At 47.9% G+C, this 18,767-nt stretch overlaps 1 protein-coding gene across 10 annotated transcripts in view; it reads left to right on the top strand.

Moving 5' to 3' along the window:
* Positions 1 to 18,767, top strand: part of MEGF11 (multiple EGF like domains 11) — a 418,300-nt gene that overhangs the window by 365,783 nt on the left and 33,750 nt on the right. For all 10 annotated transcript variants that reach the window (XM_083184347.1, XM_083184348.1, XM_083184344.1 and 7 more), the window contains 2 exons: positions 11,540 to 11,668; positions 13,088 to 13,216. In XM_083184347.1, the coding sequence (XP_083040473.1) occupies positions 11,540 to 11,668; positions 13,088 to 13,216 (258 nt within the window). The remainder of the gene's footprint in view (positions 1 to 11,539; positions 11,669 to 13,087; positions 13,217 to 18,767) is intronic.

The raw sequence follows: 18,767 nt of genomic DNA, 5'->3' as shown, positions 1-18,767 counted from the left end.
TTGGGGGAGGGAGTCCCAGATACATTGAGCGCTTGCAGTGTTTGTACACTGAAATTTATCCCTGAGCAGATGGCCAAGGGGGGCTTGTGTATTGCTTGCGCTGCTGTGAAACCCATGGGGAGTGAACCCCAGAGGGTAGAGCAATTGGAACCCGCGTGGGCCAGTGCCCTGGGCAGGTCTGTAAATGCTTTAGTTCAATTGCTGGACAGACAGAGTGATGTCTTGGTAGATACTCAGAGACCTATGTCATCATCTCAGCAGTCCTCTGGCTCCTTGCCTCTTACCCAGGCAGACCCTGCTTTCCTACAGGTGATGCTGGATACTGCTAAGGGGATTAACAGGTTTAGTGAATTGCTAGACAAGATTGATGTTGATGCTGTGGGGACCCCTAAAAGGTCTTACTCAGTGCCTTTAATGGTTGATGAGGAAGAGGGAGCATATGCAGACATTCCCTGGGAGCAGGGTGATGATTCTGAGGATTCCTCAGCCGCAGGGGTGGAGGATTTGATTACTGCTGTTAAACAGGCTTTAAATTTTTCTGTGGAAGATAAAACTCCTGCAAAAGGTGTATTTAAACGGCAGCGTAAGGAAGATGTTACCTTCCCTTCAGATGAAGGTTTACAGGATTTATTGGAAGGGGCTTGGAAAACGCCCGATAAAAGGCTGCAGATGCCTAAGAGATTCTTAAGTCTGTACCCCATGCCTGAGTCTCATGCGGATCTCTGGGAGAAAGTTCCAGTGGTTGATGCTTCTGTGGCACGGTTGTCAAAAGCTACTGTTTTACCAGTGCAAGGGGGAGCAGCTTTTAAGGACCCCGTAGACAAAAAGCTGGAGGGTAACCTAAAAGCAAAATTTGAAGGGGTGGGATACACCCTACGTCCTCTGATTGCTTCAGCCTGGGTCTCTAAGGCCATGATTGTATGGGCCAATGATTTGTGCACTATTTTACATGCTGACCCTTGTGTGTTATTGCTTGCAGAGAAGCTGAAAGCAGCAGCAGAGTATGTGCTAGAGGCTGAGGAGGAAGCTCTCAAAATGGCTGCTAGAGTTTCCACAGTGTCTGACAATGCCAGGAGAGTGCTCTGGCTTAAGGCTTGGGAGGCAGATAACGAGTCTAAGAAGGCCTTAGAAGCATTAGCTTTTAAAGGAAAGCTGTTATTTGGCTCTGAACTGGAAGAGATTATTAAACAGGCCACAGGTGGCAAAAGCACTTTCCTGCCTGCCCCTGCAGCCAAGCAGACATCAAGATTTTCTGCTTTCAGGCCGTCCTTTCGGCCCTCCCCTAGAGGAGGTGCGTCCTTTCGAGGACAGTCTTTTAGGGGAAAGTTTCAGTCCTCCAGGGGTAAGGCCCCAAAGTCAAAATTTGGTTCCTTTCATAAGAAACCAAACACCAAAGGAGAGGACAAACCCTCCGCATGACTGCCAGGGGATTTGCCCGGCGGTGGTCAAGGTGGGGGGCGTCTGTCACAGTTCAGGGACGCATGGGCATTGTTAGACCAGGATTCCTGGGTATTAGATATTATATCCCAGGGTTACAGAATTCCCTTCAAAGGTCTTCCTCTGAGAAGATTCATTCCCACACCACTACCAAAGGAGGCTCGGCTCCGTACGGCTCTCTTGAGAGCGGCTCACTCTCTTTTAGAGAAGGGTGTGGTGATCCCGGTCCCCAGAGCGGAGTGGAAAAGAGGCTTTTATTCCACTCTGTTTCTGGTGCCCAAACCAGACGGGTCTTTCAGACCGATTCTGAATTTAAAGTCACTAAATGTCCTTTTGTGGGTAGACCATTTCAAATTGGAGTCTCTACGGTCAGTGCTGCTAAGCCTGGACCAGGGAGAATTTTTGGCGTCCATGGATGTCCAGGACGCGTACCTTCATGTCCCTATACACCCAGAACATCAGGCTCTGTTGAGGTTTACGATAGGAGACCTGCACTTGCAATTCCAGGTGTTGCCCTTCGGACTGGCCACAGCGCCAAGGGTATTCACCAAGATAATGTCTGTAATAGGGGCTGTGCTTCGACTGAGGGGAATCACGGTGATCCCATATTTGGACGACCTGCTGTTCAAAGCAGACATGTTGCAGAGTCACTTGGCAGAAGCCATCAATTTTTTGCAGGCTCACAGCTGGCTTTTAAACTTACAAAAGTCTCAGTTGGTGCCGTCACAGAGACTCCAATTCCTGGGAGTGGTTCTGGATACCCACTTACATCGGGTATTTTTACCAGAGGCAAAGGCCAGGGATCTGGCTGCCTTGGTCCAGGAGATTCTCGGCTCTCGGAGCACATCAGTATGGAGGTGCCTCAAGCTGCTGGGGAAGATGGTGGCGTCTTTCGAGACGTTGCAGTTCGCCAGGTTCCACTCGCGAGTGTTCCAGTGGAACATTTTGACGACTTGGTCAGGAAACACGCAAACCATGAAGTCAGAACAGATAGTGTTGTCTTCAGAAACTCGATCCTCCCTGAAATGGTGGACATAGGTGGATTACCTTCAGTGGGGTCGGTCCCTGCAGTCCTGGAGCTGGCTGGTAGTCACTACCGACGCCAGTCTCAGGGGCTGGGGGGCAGTAGTCTTGGACCTGCGTCTGCAAGGCTTGTGGACCCCAGAGGAGTCTGCCTTACCGATCAACATCTTGGAACTGAGAGCTGTGTGGATGGTGATTTCTCTGGCGGGAGAAAGGTTTCAGAGGCTCCCTTTAAGGATTCAGACCAACAACGCCACAGCTGTGGCATATCTGAATCACCAGGTGTCACGATCCGAGCTGTCAGACAGACTTTCCTACCGGCTAAGTGCCTCCGCAGGTTCAGCTTGCGGTCCAGACGTCATCTCTGCCGGCCTCCTGTCTCCCAGTGACAGTCCCCAGTGCACGGCAATCCACCTGTCCGCCGCCATTGCTCCCAGTATCCAGCATGGTGTGCACAAACACACTTTCCCGCCATAGCAGACATGGGGGCTGCCATGTTCTTTCCAGTCACATGTCTGTGCTGTCCAATCCTGTTGGTTCTGATCTCCCTGTCATACTTCCTCGGCCAATCCTGGCCACCCAGTGGGGATAAGTATGCTGGGAGCTCTCAGAACCATTGCTAGTGCTTCAGTTGTCTCCAGTGTATGGTCAGCTGTCCTTGTCTCCGTGCAAGTGTATTTCTCTGCTGGTGTTGTCTTCCATGCTGCAGTGTGTTCCAGGTTGTTCCATCTCCTGTGAAGTCCAGGTTATTCCATCGCCTGTGATCCTGCCTCTACAGCCCAGCGACCAAGCCTAGCTCCGGGACTCTGGTCCTTCCGATGCTCCAGCATCATCCACCATCGATGTTCCATCGTTAGTCCGATATTCCGGATCTCCTGCTTCCGTCCGTCATTCCGGACCCACAGTCATCTCCCGTCCGTCATTCCGGACCCACAGTCATCTTCCATATCCGATACCCGAATCCGATGTTCCCACATCATCATCGATAGTCCGATATTCCGGATCTCCAAACCAAGCTTCCGTCCGTCATTCCGGACCCACAGTCAAGCTCAAGTCTTCCGTCCGTCATTCCGGACCCACAGTCTTCACATCCGATGTTCCACCATCGATCCCACATCACATCACATCTGTAAAGTATTGCAATCTGCATGAACTTTGTTATTTCTCCTGCATACTTTACTGTCTGTTTATATTACAACCATCTGCAAATAAACTCCGGTTGTATTTTACCTCTGACTGCTTATTGGCTCTGGGTGCACTGTCGCGCACTCCATGCGCAAGGGTCCTCTCCAACCTCCCCGGTTCAGGTACCGGTCCAGGTCCCCACCAGAGGTCTCAGTCTTGTCGACTTAGCCCCCTGGTGTGACAGTAAGCACTAGCCAAATGGATCCAGCCGCAAACCAAGCATCTCCACCCAGCCCTGTACAGCAACTGGCTGTTCGCTTGGATCAGCAAGAGGCTGCGCAGAGCCAAGTGATTCATTGTCTGCAAGATCTGTCTTCCCGGCTGGATAAGCTACAGACCACTCTCAGTGGCCCTGAGCCTGTCAGAGAACTTCCAAGTCCAGTTCATCCTCCTGTAATGGCTGCTGCACCTCGCCTTCATCTGTCTGTCCCCACCAAGTATGATGGGAACCCCAAGACCTGTCGAGGTTTTCTCAATCAGTGTGAGATTCACTTCGAGCTGCAACCCAGCAACTTCCCTACTGAAAGGGTCAAGATCGCCTACATCATCTACCTCCTGTGTGGAGCAGCGTTAGAATGGGCGTCTCCCTTATGGGAAAGATCTGATGCCATCCTGTCCAATTACAAGGACTTCGTGTCAACATTCCGGCGTATCTTCGATGAGCCTGGGCGATCAGCATCTGCCTCCACTGAACTCCTCCGTCTCAGACAGGGATCCCGCTCCGTCGGGCAATATCTGGTCCAGTTCCAGATTCTGGCGTCTGAACTCTCCTGGTGTGATGGGTCCTTATACGCAGCTTTCTGGCATGGCCTATCCGATCGTATTAAGGATGAACTCGCTACCAGAGACTTACCCTCAGGTCTAAATGACCTTATATCATTGTGTATCAAAGTAGACCTACGCTTCAGAGAAAGGGCTGTAGAACGTCACAAGAGCGCTCCAGTTAAAGTGCCAACTCCTCCACCTTCTTTACCCACTGCTCCCGCAGTCCATTCCAAAGAAGAACCAATGGAGATAAACCGCTTCCGTTTGTCTCCCGGAGAACGTCGACGTCGTCGGTTGGCACAGCTCTGCCTGTATTGTGTCGATCCTGCACATCAAATTTCTGCATGCCCAAAGCGTCAGGAAAACTCCTCCTCCTAGCCCGTCAAGGAGAGGGTAGGCTAGGAGTAATTAAGTCCTCTCCATCAGCAACTGATTGTGTCCTTCCAGTTTCCCTACAAGTTGGTCAGCATTTCAAGACTGTCTCCGCACTTCTTGATTCCGGTGCCGCTGGCAACTTTGTTACTGCAGAACTGGTCCGCAAGTGGGGGTTGCCCACTGAAAGTCTTTCCAAGACTGTCTTCCTTACTGCTGTGGATGGCAGTAGGATTCCTGATGCGACAGTCTCCCGCAGAACTTTGCCACTTACAGTAAAAGTGGGAGTCCTGCACACTGAACTTTTGTCCTTCCTGGTTTTACCCCGAGCCACTCATGCTCTGGTTCTGGGTTTACCCTGGCTCCGTCTTCACAATCCTCGTCTTGATTGGAAGACATCGGAAATCCTTTCCTGGGATCCTTCCTGCTCCGGTACCTGTCTCCAAAAGGTACTCCCAGCTCGTCATTCTTCAGCCGATGCAGCAGACCTTCCGCCTCTTCCCTACCAAGAGTACTCAGATGTATTCAGCAAGTCTGGCGCTGATGTCCTACCTCCTCACAGACCGTGGGATTGCCCTATCGAACTTATCCCAGGCAAAGAACCACCCAGAGGTAGAACCTATCCTCTCTCTCTTCCAGAGACTCAAGCCATGACCAATTACATCAAGGAAAATCTGGCAAAGGGATTCATCCGTCCTTCGACTTCTCCTGCTGGCGCAGGATTCTTCTTCGTCAAGAAGAAGGATGGAGGCCTACGTCCCTGCATTGATTATCGCGGCCTCAATGACATTACAGTAAAGAACCGATATCCGTTGCCCCTCATCACCGAGCTGTTTGACCGTGTCAGCGGTGCAACCATCTTCACGAAACTCGACCTGAGGGGTGCATATAATCTCATCCGCATACGAGAGGCGACGAGTGTAAGACGGCGTTTAATACCAGAGACGGCCACTATGAGTACCTCGTCATGCCCTTCGGGCTCAGCAATGCCCCAGCCGTGTTCCAGCACTATGTCAATGAGATTTTTCGGGACATTCTGTATCGTCATGTAGTTGTATATCTCGATGACATTTTAATCTATGCCAATAACATCACAGAACATCGTTATTGGGTCAAAGAGGTTCTGTTCCGGCTGCGAGCTAATCATCTCTACTGTAAACTGGAGAAGTGTGTCTTCGAGGTGAAGTCTATACCCTTCCTAGGGTACATTGTCTCCGGTTCTGGTCTTCAAATGGATCCAGGAAAACTGCAGGCCATCCAAGATTGGCCAATTCCCTCTTCGCTGAAAGGTATTCAACGTTTCCTGGGTTTTGCCAATTATTACAGAAAATTCATTCGTAATTTCTCGTCTATTGTGGCTCCCATCACTGCCTTAACGAAAAAGGGGTCTAATCCAGCGAAGTGGCCGGCAGAAGCCATCGAAGCCTTCCATCTGTTGAAACAGAGGTTCACTTCCGCTCCTGTTTTAAGACAACCTGATACCACCTTGCCCTTTATTCTCGAGGTTGATGCCTCCTCCGTGGGTGTTGGGGCAGTCCTCTCGCAGAAAGCGCCCGATGGTCGTCTTCATCCCTGTGGGTTCTACTCCCGTAAGTTCCTGCCTGCAGAGCGTAACTATGCCATCGGTGGCCAAGAGCTTCTCGCCATCAAGTTGGCATTAGAAGAATGGAGATATCTTCTAGAGGGCGCTGTTCATGAGATCACAATTATCACAGACCACAAGAATCTTCTGTATCTCAAGTCTGCTCAATGTTTAAATCCCCGTCAAGCCAGATGGACACTTTTCTTTTCCAGGTTCCGTTTCAAGCTGTCGTTCTGTCCAGGGACACAAAACCGAAAAGCTGATGCCCTTTCCCGCTCATGGGAGCAAGAAAGTGAGTCCAAGTCCACACATCAACATTTCATTATTGATCCAGTGGCCTTCTCCGCAATGAGAGTTTCAAATCTCACGCCCCCTACAGGGAAAAGATATGTAAAGCCAGCTCTAAGAAAGAAGTTGCTCTGTTGGGCGCATTCTTCAAAATTCGCTGGCCATGCAGGCATTCAGAAAACTTACGAGTTTATCACCAGGTCCTACTGGTGGCCGTCCCTCAAACAGGATGTACAGGACTTTGTTTCCTCTTGTGCTAAATGTGCTCAGCACAAGACCAGTCGTCAGTCTCCTCCTGGGCAATTGATGCCACTGTCAGTGCCACATCGTCCTTGGACGCATATCTCTATGGACTTTGTAACTGATCTTCCAGAGTCTGACAAGTTCACCACCATCTGGGTGATTGTTGGTTGGTTCACCAAGATGGCTCACTTCGTTCCCCTCACCGGTCTTCCGTCAGCTTCCAAGCTGTCCCAGCTCTTTATCAAAGAGATATTCAAGCTTCATGGGCTGCCTCTTGAAATCATCTCCGATAGAGGAGTCCAATTCGTAGCCAAGTTCTGGCGAAGCCTGTGCTCCTTGCTTCAAATCAAGTTAAAGTTTTCCACAGCCTACCACCCTCAAACAAATGGCCAAACGGAGAGGGTGAATCAGGACCTTGAAGCATTTCTCCGCACATATGTCTCTTCTTCCCAAGATGACTGGGCTCAACTCCTTCCATGGGCAGAGTTCTGCCATAATAACCATTATCATTCTTCATCAAATGTCACTCCATTCCTTGCCAATTATGGGTTTCATCCTCGAGTTCCTGACTTCACTCTGCAACCTGTGTCCTCTGTTCCAGCGGTCGACACGACCATCCGGCAATTCGTCAAATCCTGGAAGCTCATTCGTTCTTCACTTCTGAAGGCTTCAAGCAGGTACAAAAAATTTGCCGACAAGAAACGCAGAGCTGTGCCAGCCCTCCGTCCAGGAGATCGTGTCTGGTTGTCAACCAAGAATCTTCGATTGAGAGTGCCATCGATGAAGTTCGCTCCCCGATATATTGGTCCTTTCCCAGTTGAGCGAGTCGTCAATCCAGTAGCTTACAAGCTCAAGTTGCCGCCCTATTTGAAAGTGCCAGCTACATTCCACATTTCGCTGCTCAAGCCGCTGGTTCTGAATCGCTTTCATTCCAAGCTCCCCAAGGCTCCTAAGGTTTGCACCCAGCGTGGAACAGAATATGAGGTCAGTAAAATCTTGGACTCTCGCATCCGATATGGTCGTCTGCAATATCTGATCGATTGGAAGGGCTACGGCCCCGAAGAACGATCATGGACCAATGCCATCGATGTCCATGCTCCCAGACTCATCCGGGCGTTCCACTCCAAGTTTCCCCGCAAGCCTAAAAGGTGTCCTGGGGCCACCCTTAAAGGGGGGGGTGCTGTCACGATCCGAGCTGTCAGACAGACTTTCCTACCGGCTAAGTGCCTCCGCAGGTTCAGCTTGCGGTCCAGACGTCATCTCTGCCGGCCTCCTGTCTCCCAGTGACAGTCCCCAGTGCACGGCAATCCACCTGTCCGCCGCCATTGCTCCCAGTATCCAGCATGGTGTGCACAAACACACTTTCCCGCCATAGCAGACATGGGGGCTGCCATGTTCTTTCCAGTCACATGTCTGTGCTGTCCAATCCTGTTGGTTCTGATCTCCCTGTCATACTTCCTCGGCCAATCCTGGCCACCCAGTGGGGATAAGTATGCTGGGAGCTCTCAGAACCATTGCTAGTGCTTCAGTTGTCTCCAGTGTATGGTCAGCTGTCCTTGTTCTCTGCTGGTGTTGTCTTCCATGCTGCAGTGTGTTCCAGGTTGTTCCATCTCCTGTGAAGTCCAGGTTATTCCATCGCCTGTGATCCTGCCTCTACAGCCCAGCGACCAAGCCTAGCTCCGGGACTCTGGTCCTTCCGATGCTCCAGCATCATCCACCATCGATGTTCCATCGTTAGTCCGATATTCCGGATCTCCTGCTTCCGTCCGTCATTCCGGACCCACAGTCATCTCCCGTCCGTCATTCCGGACCCACAGTCATCTTCCATATCCGATACCCGAATCCGATGTTCCCACATCATCATCGATAGTCCGATATTCCGGATCTCCAAACCAAGCTTCCGTCCGTCATTCCGGACCCACAGTCAAGCTCAAGTCTTCCGTCCGTCATTCCGGACCCACAGTCTTCACATCCGATGTTCCACCATCGATCCCACATCACATCACATCTGTAAAGTATTGCAATCTGCATGAACTTTGTTATTTCTCCTGCATACTTTACTGTCTGTTTATATTACAACCATCTGCAAATAAACTCCGGTTGTATTTTACCTCTGACTGCTTATTGGCTCTGGGTGCACTGTCGCGCACTCCATGCGCAAGGGTCCTCTCCAACCTCCCCGGTTCAGGTACCGGTCCAGGTCCCCACCAGAGGTCTCAGTCTTGTCGACTAAGCCCCCTGGTGTGACACCAGGGAGGCACACGCAGCAAGCTGGCTATGTGGGAGGTGTCCCGAATCTTCTTGTGGGCGGAACAGAATGTTCCAGCATTATCAGCAATATTCATACCAGGAGTGGAGAATATAAAGGCCGACTTCCTGAGCAGGGAGGAGCTGATGGAAGGGGAATGGAGCCTGAACCCACAAGTATTTCACCAGATTACAATGAGGTGGGGAACCCCGGATGTGGACCTGATGGCATCCAGGTTCAACCATCAGGTACCCAGGTTTTATGCCAGGACGAGGGATCCACTGGCAGAAGCAGTGGATGCCATGACTATCCCCTGGGAGGGGAATCTTCTTTATGTTTTTCCACCAGTTCCAATGTTGGCAAGAGTGTTGAAAAAGATACAGGCCCAGACAATTCCAGTAATTTTAGTGGCCCCAGATTGGCCAAGGAGGTCCTGGTATTTGAGGCTTCAGAGATTGTCTGTGGACTCGTGGCGTCTACCTCTGAGGTCAGACCTTCTAAAACAAGGACCGTTCAACCATCTGGATTCAGCTCGATTAATTTTGACGGCCTGGTTGTTGAAACCGCCATTTTGAGGAATAAAGGATTCTCAGAGGCGGTGGTTAACACAATGATTAAAGCCAGAAAGTCAGTATCTTCTGCAAATTATTATAGGGTCTGGAAAACCTATATTCGATGGTGTGAAAGACAAGTCACACACATCACGCTTTAAATTGGCAAAATTGTTGGAGTTTTTGCAGGATGGCTTTTCCTCCGGGTTAAGCCTTCAGTCACTCAAAGTACAGATCTCGGCCTTGTCAATTTACTTACAAAGAAGGATTGCATTATTACCGGAAGTACAGACCTTCCTGCAGGGGGTGTCCCGATTGAAACCTCCCTACAAACAATTAGTAGCACCATGGGATTTATCTCTGGTTTTGGAGTGTCTTCAAAAGGCGCCTTTTGAGCCGTTAGGGTCGGCTGACCTTAAATTCCTTACATGGAAACTGGTATTTTTGTTGGCGGTGGCGTCAGCAAAAAGAGTATCGGAGTTGGGAGCATTGTACTGCAAGTCTCCCTTCCTTATAATTCATGATGATAGGGCTGTCCTTTGGACGGTACCCCAATTTTTACCAAAAGTAGTCTCTGCTTTTCATCTAAATCAGGAGATAGTTCTGCCTGTGTTTCAACCCCCAGAGGGTTCAAGGAAAAGGGACAAATTGAGGAATTTGGATGTTGTGTGCGCATGGCGCATTTATGTGGACAGAGTTAAGAGTGTCAGAAAGACTGACACCTTGTTAGTTTTGTATGACATACACAAAATTGGTTGGCCTGCTTCTAAGCAGACCATTGCTAGGTGGTTGCGCTCTGTTATAGCGTTTGCATATACTAAAGTTGGTAGGCCTGTTCCGGCCAGGATTAATGCGCATACCACCAGGTCGGTCACCACCTCTTGGGCGGTTCGACATGGGGCAACAGCTGAGCAGGTTTGCAGGGCCGCCACTTGGTCATCTGTTCAAACATTTGCCAAATTCTATAGGTTCCATGAGTTCGCGTCGGAGGATGCATCATTCGGGCGTGCAGTGATGAGAGCTGCAGACCTGAGCGTACCCACCCAAAGGACCGGCTCTGGAACGTCCCAGTGTTGAGCTGTGTCACCAGGACCATTGAAAGAGAAAAAGGGATTTTTGGAAGAACTTACCGTTCGAATCCCTTTCTCTGATATGGTCCTGGTGACACAGCGATCCCTCCCTTACGCTCAGTAAGTATGCCAGGTTCATGATGTTTCATGTTATATGGTTAAAAGTTATTTTTGAAAAATGTGCATATAATATGTGCAGGCGTTTGTACTGAGTTAATGTATTCCAGTGGCTTTGAAAGATTGAACTGAAGAGTCTGGGATGCAGAAGGGGAGGAGCCTACCCTCTAAAGCTTTAGGATAGGTGCCTGGCTCCTACGGACCCTCCTACATCCCAATGTGAAGCTGTGTCACCAGGACCATATCAGAGAAAGGGATTCGAACGGTAAGTTCTTACAAAAATCCCTTTATTCAAGTGTCACAGATTGCTCCGATTTGCAAGATTAGAGCGTTTGGACAATGAACTCATAGTGGCTTATATAATAGTTCTGAGATACCAGCAAGTCTGTATTGTTAAAGCGGCAATCATTTAGAAAGGACAATACAGGTTTTAAATACTTGACACTTTAAAAATACTAAGATGGGGGTTCTATTAAGGATGGGATGTTGCCCATACCAAAAAATCAGATTGTATTTCTTATTTAGCACCTTTTAGACTATAATAGATAGCATCTGATTGGTTGCTATGGGCAACATCCCTTCTTCAATAGAACTCACATTTTTGGAAAATGTACCCAATGCATATGAAATCTGAATGTTCTTCCTTTCACCCTGACAGTTTGCCCAAGTGGAAGATATGGAAGGAGCTGTGCGGAGGTGTGTGCGTGCAGCAACAATGCCACCTGCAACCCAATTGACGGCTTGTGCCAGTGCTACCCCGGCTGGATAGGCATTGACTGCTCTGATGGTAACTGGCACTCGGTCACACAAAACCCTTTTCCCCTCATGCGTCACTGTTATGTAGTTACTCGGAACATACCAATTTGCTAGTGTCCCATGTTGCTTTGCGGCACATCAGTGCACTTGCAGTTGCTCTGTACAGAAGCCAGGACAAGTGTATTTCCTGACCCACCGCTGCCCTGTAGCATCGTTCCTGTATCTCACTGGCCTCACATTCCCTGAATTCTTTTGCTTGAGCTGAGATGCTGCATACTAATGTCCTTTATTGCTGTGGAGCCAGCATATCCCGCATGGAGATACAATTGAATTACATGTTATATAAAAGAAGGAGATTGCAGTAGATGCTGACCTGCTCCTGACTGTGCTTTAATTGACTTAAACAAAAATGTTTTGTTCAGTGGCAGTGATGGAGGAAGCTGGAAGCCCAGTTAAAGTGGCCCTATAGCTACACATTATAATGTCTTATTCATGGCTGCTTTATAAATTATATCCCTATTTATGGGATGTCAGCCTTGGGGCACATTTACAGTGCATAGCAGTTATAGCCATACTGTGTCACTGTGCACCTTGGCAGAACCATGTTGCGGTGCCGAAGTTAATGTAAAATGTGACAGGTTTAGAGTTGGGGGAGGGGGGGTCACCTCCTAGCCCAACTCTAAATCGCAGTATAGATGTAAGACTGATCAGTATTTGTGTCATATATGCAAGGTAGAATTTACATTTGCCCCCTAGCATGGTTTGCTAAGATACAGGTTATACCCTTCTGCGGCACTTGCCCGTGACTGAAGATACCTGTCTTTCATAAAGGCCCACTGGGCATAACAACACTGGAATCCTTTGTGAGTGAGAGGGATGAGACATGCATTTTGTAGTTTAAATAACAAGAGATGGCACCCTCCATTGTTCTGGAATATAAAGCAGGCTTGCCGGGAGGCTCCCGAAATGTGGGTCCCCCTCCCGGCCCCCCGGGAAGGTGGGCAAGCCTCCTGCATTGGCCACACTGTCCCCAGCACCCCCCTTCCCCGCTACACTACATACTGATTTTCGTGGGTCCGCGGTGAGGGGCGGGGCTAAAATGACGCAAATCGCACCATTTCACATCCACCTCCCACCCGCCCCCTGACATGCTGCTGTGTGGTCTCCTCTCCGGCCTTCTCCCGGAGAGAAGTTAAAAGTAGGCAAGTTTGATATAAGGTAGACCTTTGATTGCTGTTTTAGAAACCCTTATATGCTGAACCAGTGGTGGAACTTGTGGGTTGTGCACCCAGGTACAAATATAACATTTAAGCCCCCTCCTCTACCACACTCCAACCCATGCAGGATGGCATGACAGTGCACTGCACCTGCTGCACCAGTGGTAGTTCCGCCTCTGTGCGGAGTGGCATGGTCTGCATTGAGGTGACTTCTCTACATCTGTTTTTAACAGAATGTCCCTCTGGCTTATGGGGTCCGGATTGTATCCACACATGCAACTGCCACAACGATGCCGAGTGCAGCGCATATGACGGAGAGTGTAAATGCACGGCTGGCTGGACGGGGCTGTTCTGCACTCAAAGTAAGTACAGTGTGATTGCTGGTTAAGTCCTTCCTGTATGTATTTCCATAATATTCCACTTTAGGTTTGGGCAGGCATTGGCTATCCAGCTGTTATGGGACTACTAATCCCAGCAAAGCACTGCCAGCCAGCAGCTATCGGAGCATGCTGTGACTTCTAATTCCATAGCGATTGAAGTTCTACTGTTTGGGCTTCCTCTGCTCAATTTCACGACTGAGTAGAAAGACCCTAATCATCACTAATTGGGTATTTAATTGGGGAATGAATGAATAAATGCAAGAGTGTCTTGTAGCAATTGCCAAAATATATGATATTGATCAGCCATTTTACTGGTTTCGGGAAACCATTGTGACCTGCGCTTGCCCCTTTCTGGGGCTCAGAAGATGCTAAGAAATTGTCACATTTAATGTATTGCATGATTAAAGTTTTACAGTTACATTTTATTACAATGATACTTTTATGTAAGAGGAAGTCTTAAAACAAGTCATTATACCCCTTTTACACCAGAAGCAAATTACCGGGTTAAAGCCTTTCAATCCGGGAATTTGCTGAAAAACCCGGGCTTTTCTTTGGTGTGAAAGGGTCAACACAGGTCTTAAATCCCGGCACTCCGACCCTGATCTTGTTCAAGGTTGGAGTGCCGGGATTTAAGACCAGTGTTGACCCTTTCACACCACAAAAAAACCCGGGTTTTTCAGCAAATTCACAGACTGAAAAGCTTTAACCCGGTAATTTGCGGGTGGTGTAAATCGGGGTCAGACTGCATCCGGCAAAATGACCCTGCACTCAGAAATGCCGGGTAATTGCCATGTGGCGGGTGTGAAAGGGGTATTAGTTGAAATCAAAAACACCACACATAATATTTCCTTGGCAGGGCAGAAATAGTGGATGTTTCATGTAATCTCTATCGTCAGGAGCCCTTCCCTTCCCTTTTTTTATGTACATAAAGCTCCCTGGTAGCACTGGCAGCCATCATCATTGCAGCGGCCTATTACCTAGCCTTGGAGAGTGATACAGTGGACAGAGATAGATAGGGGTAGATATATTAAGCCTTTGGAAGTAATAAAGTGGAAGGTGATAACGCAGCAGCCAATCAGCTCCTGTCATTTCTCACATTCTGCCTGTAACCTGACAGTTAGAAGCTGATTGGCTAGTGCGCTACCACCTTCCGCTTTATGACTTCTCCAGGCTTAAAACATCTGCCCCAAAGTACCAGCCACTCAGCCCCTAACTGTTATGTTACAGGCTGTGTTCAACAGTTAAGAGCTGGTTGGTTGGTACTTGATGTCTCTCTACTATGATACATGCTACGATTATCTGGCCGATCTGCTCGATATCAGCCGATAATTGCAGCATGCATGCTGTTGACCTATCTGAAATCTGTCGGGCATGCTGGATTGTACAGTATATCCATCTGACACAACTGTTTCTAGTTTCCAGTTGGCCGCATCAGGCACTGCATGCCATCCTGCGGCTCACGGACAGACATTTTCCCCTGTTCCTTTACATAAGAACTAACAGAGAAATGTCTCCTTCCTGGGAACATAGCGCCGATATCAGGTGACATGCACTATGAGAGACATCACAGTGTATGTTCCGGATATCTCCAGTGTCAGATAAAATGTCTGTCACTCTGATAGGCTTATTTATATGACTGTTTCTGCCCAGCATTATTAACTACACTTCAGTGTCCCCTCTCACCTGGCGATGGTACTCGCAGCATGGAATAGGTCACATAGTACAACATATTTGGAAACTGTCACCAAATTGGGAGAGTTATAGGCATAGCTGCCTACCCTCCTGCATTCTGCAGGAGACTCCCTGAAATAACAGCAATCTCCCTCTCTCCCTCATTAGTCTAGCAATCTCCCTCATGTCACCTATGTGAGATAGATAAATTTACATTGAAACATTGCAACTATTTTCCAGCACTTTACCAAGTATAGTAGCTCTTACTAACTGCTTTGGGGAACATCTACATTTGGATATAAGTAATTTTAAAAGATTCCTCTCAGATGTAGCAGTGCACACCCACGCTTCTAGGTGCCACGTTCACAATCTCTCCATATATGGAACTAGACACGCCCTTTGGGGGGAGCATGACACGCCCCCTCAATGGGTCGCTATGCAAAATTCTACTATTAACTATAATCTCCCTGAAACTAGTTTTCAAAAGTAGGCAACTATGGTTATAGGCAGTCTCTTCAAATCAGAATATTCAATCGGTTTACAAGTTAAATACAAAGCTGGGATTGAATTTGTTTGGTTGTATTTACACTGTAGTATAAACTGTGCTCATCAGCTGAATGCAACTCATTTTCTAAACAAAAATCAATGCACTAAAGGAAATGAAAGGCTAAGCAATGGTGTCAGCCTGTAAGGAATGGTTCCAGCATAAACTACAGGACAGTCAGCAAATACTGTGGCCCTTGTTCTGGTTCACTCGCAAAGGCAAATTCCTTCTCAAATGGACAAAGCCATGTGCACTGCAGGTGGGGCAGATGTTACTTGTGCAGAGAATTAGATTTGGGTGGGGTTTTACTTCAAAGTGAGATCTATATTGCAGTGAAAAATATAGCAGTCAGTATTTTCCCTGCACAGAAACAAAATAACCCACCTAAATGTAACTCTCTCTGCACATGTTACATCTGCCCCACCTGCAGTGCACATGGTTTTGTCCATTTGAGAAGGAATTTGCCATTGCGAGTGAACCAGCGTAACCCCCTCTGTGTGTATATAGAGCATAAAGCATTGTCTCAGGTCAGCTCAGCAACTTGTGCAGTCATTCTGTGCCCTATAGTAACTCTAATAACACATTTAACTTTGGATAACTAGTTCTACAATAGAAAGAAGCAGGGAGGATCCAATCATTATTGTGTATGCCCAGAGCTGGAAATCAGCCATAAGATGGACTTACTGCCCCCTGCTGGTGAATACTGGTTTACTTTTGGGCATTTTCTCATTCGCATTTTGACATTTATTTATTTATTTATTTATTAACAGTTTCTTATATAGCGCACACAGATTCCGCAGCGCTTTACAAAGCATAATTAGGAGCAAAAACACATATCAAATTACAGTACAAGACAGTTTAGGACAAGTACATGGTAAAAATGGATAGTTGCATCAGGGGACAGGACACTGAAGCAATCATCAGGGTGGCAGAGGTTTATATATTCTAAGAAAGGCACAAGAGGAGAGAGGGCCCTGCTCGTGAGAGCTTACATTCTAAAAGGGGAGAGTTAGACAGACAGGGGTGACACAGAAGGGAAAGAAGTGAGCATAAACAGTAGTTTAGGATGAGAGATGGTCAGGTTTTATGCTGGAGGGTGGGAAGAGGTCAGCTTAGTCTTTGATATTTTAAGTCTAAAAAAGCGCTGGGTCATCCAAGAGTAGATAGCAGAGAGACAGTAGGAGATATGAGTGAGGATAGAGGGAGAGAGATCAGGAAAGGAGCAGTATATTTTAGTATTATCAGCATCGAGGTGATAGTGGAAGTTAATACCCCTTTTACACCAAAAACCCTGGTCGGACCCTGGTCTTTGAATGCTGGAGTATCCAGGGTCTGACCCTGCTTTATACCCCATTTACACAGCACTTTGACCTGGGTCGGACCTGGGTCTGCACCATTTACACTGAACCTGGGTCAGCCCTGCCTTAAATAATATTTTATATATATATTTATAGAAAAATATATATATATATATATATAGAAATATATATATATATATATATATATATATATATATATATATATATATATATATATATAGAAATATATAATATATAGAAATATAATATATATATATATATATATATATATATATATATATATATATATATATATATATATATATATATATATATCAGGGCTGACCCAGGTTAAGTGTTTTTTTTTTTTTTAAGGTGCTGGGGGTGCCGGAGGGTACCTGTCCTGCCTGCTGTGCTTGGTGCCGGGGTGCTGGGGGGTGCAAGGGGTGCTGAAGGTACCTGTCCTGCCTGCGGTCGGATCTCAGCGGAGAAGATGATGTGCGCCGTTGCTGTACCCCCCCCCCCCCCCCCCCCCTCCCCGGCAGACGGTCCCTGCGGCGTGGCGTGCGGCGTATGGAGTGTCAGTGGCGGGGGTCCCTCTGGCGCATGGGAACTAGTACTAGTTCCTATGCGCTGGAGGGACCGCCGATACTGACACTCCATACGCCGCAGGGACCGGCTGCCGGATGCGGGGGGGGGGGGGGGGGTGATACAGCAGCGGCGCACATCATCTTCTCCGCTGAGATCCGACCGCAGGCAGGACAGGTACCCCCAGCACCCCTAGCACCCCCGTACCCCCAGCACAGCAGGCTGACAGGTACCCCCCTCTCCTCAGCAGCCGCAGGGACCCCCCTCCTCCCGCAGCAGCTGGGAACATCTTCCCCAGCGCTGCACGCTGTGGACCCGCTGCGGGTGCCTGCACCCGCAGCGGGACCATTTACACCGACATTTACACGGGTCCTATCCGTGTTCTACCCAGGTCAGGACCTGGGTAGAGGACCCGTGTAAATGGAAACGGATACCCCCCATTTACACCGCCGCGGATCCGGGTCTGACCCGCCGCTGACCCGGATTTTTCGGCGGTGTAAAAGGGGTATAAGTGAGCAAATAAGCTCACCCAGGGAGGGCATATAGAGATAGAGAAGAAGAGGACCAAGAATAAAATGATGGGGGACACCTACTATCAATGGAAGAGCAGAAGTGGTGAAGTCATTAGAGGTACAGCTGTGCATTTTCAAAACAGACAGTGCAAATACAAGCATTAACAGTGATATTCAAAGTTTTAGCAGTTGCAGAAATAGTGATAAGTTGGATGAACATACAGATAGCCAGGAGTAGTATGTTGTGAGTTGTGAGTATGAAGTGAGCTCACTCAAAGCAGTCCCTTGGTTTTCTGAGTTGCTGTAGTTTCTGTTTTTCTGAATCACTTTGATATCAAGATGTTAAGTTGGTTGTCAGTTTCTGTCCAGAATAAGTCCAATCTTTAATCTATGTAACTTTTTCCCTACTTAAAAATCTTCCTACTTTAAAAACTGACAAAATATCAATAGTCAGCCAGGCTGTGTCAGCCTAGTATTCTCACTAAATACTAAAAGCTGTTTCTAAGTTAATTGATTAAGACCCCACCCAGCCAGAGCCCCTCTCCCACTAGCAATAAAACTAAGATAAACAAATGGTAAGAGGTTACATACCATCCCAGCCACTAATACATTCTAACTCACTTTAATTCTTAATACAATTGCACAAATACCTATAACAATGCAATATGCAGGCAGAGTGATGGTGACTCAATACTGGCAATGGCATATAAGGTTAAATACCTATAAGAATGCAATATGCAGGCAGAGTGATGGTGACTCAATACTGGCAATGGCATATAAGGTTAAATACCTATAAGAATGCAATATGCAGGCAGAGTGATGGTGACTCAATACTGGCAATGGCATATAAGGTTAAATACCTATAAGAATGCAATATGCAGGCAGAGTGATGGTAACTCAATACTGGCAATGGCATATAA

Source organism: Crinia signifera, chromosome 4 (genome assembly GCF_055691185.1).
Source record: "Crinia signifera chromosome 4, ASM5569118v1, whole genome shotgun sequence".
Taxonomy (NCBI): domain Eukaryota; kingdom Metazoa; phylum Chordata; class Amphibia; order Anura; family Myobatrachidae; genus Crinia; species Crinia signifera.
The sequence above is the reverse complement of the archived record's forward strand: the minus strand, read 5'-3'. Positions and strand labels throughout refer to the sequence as shown.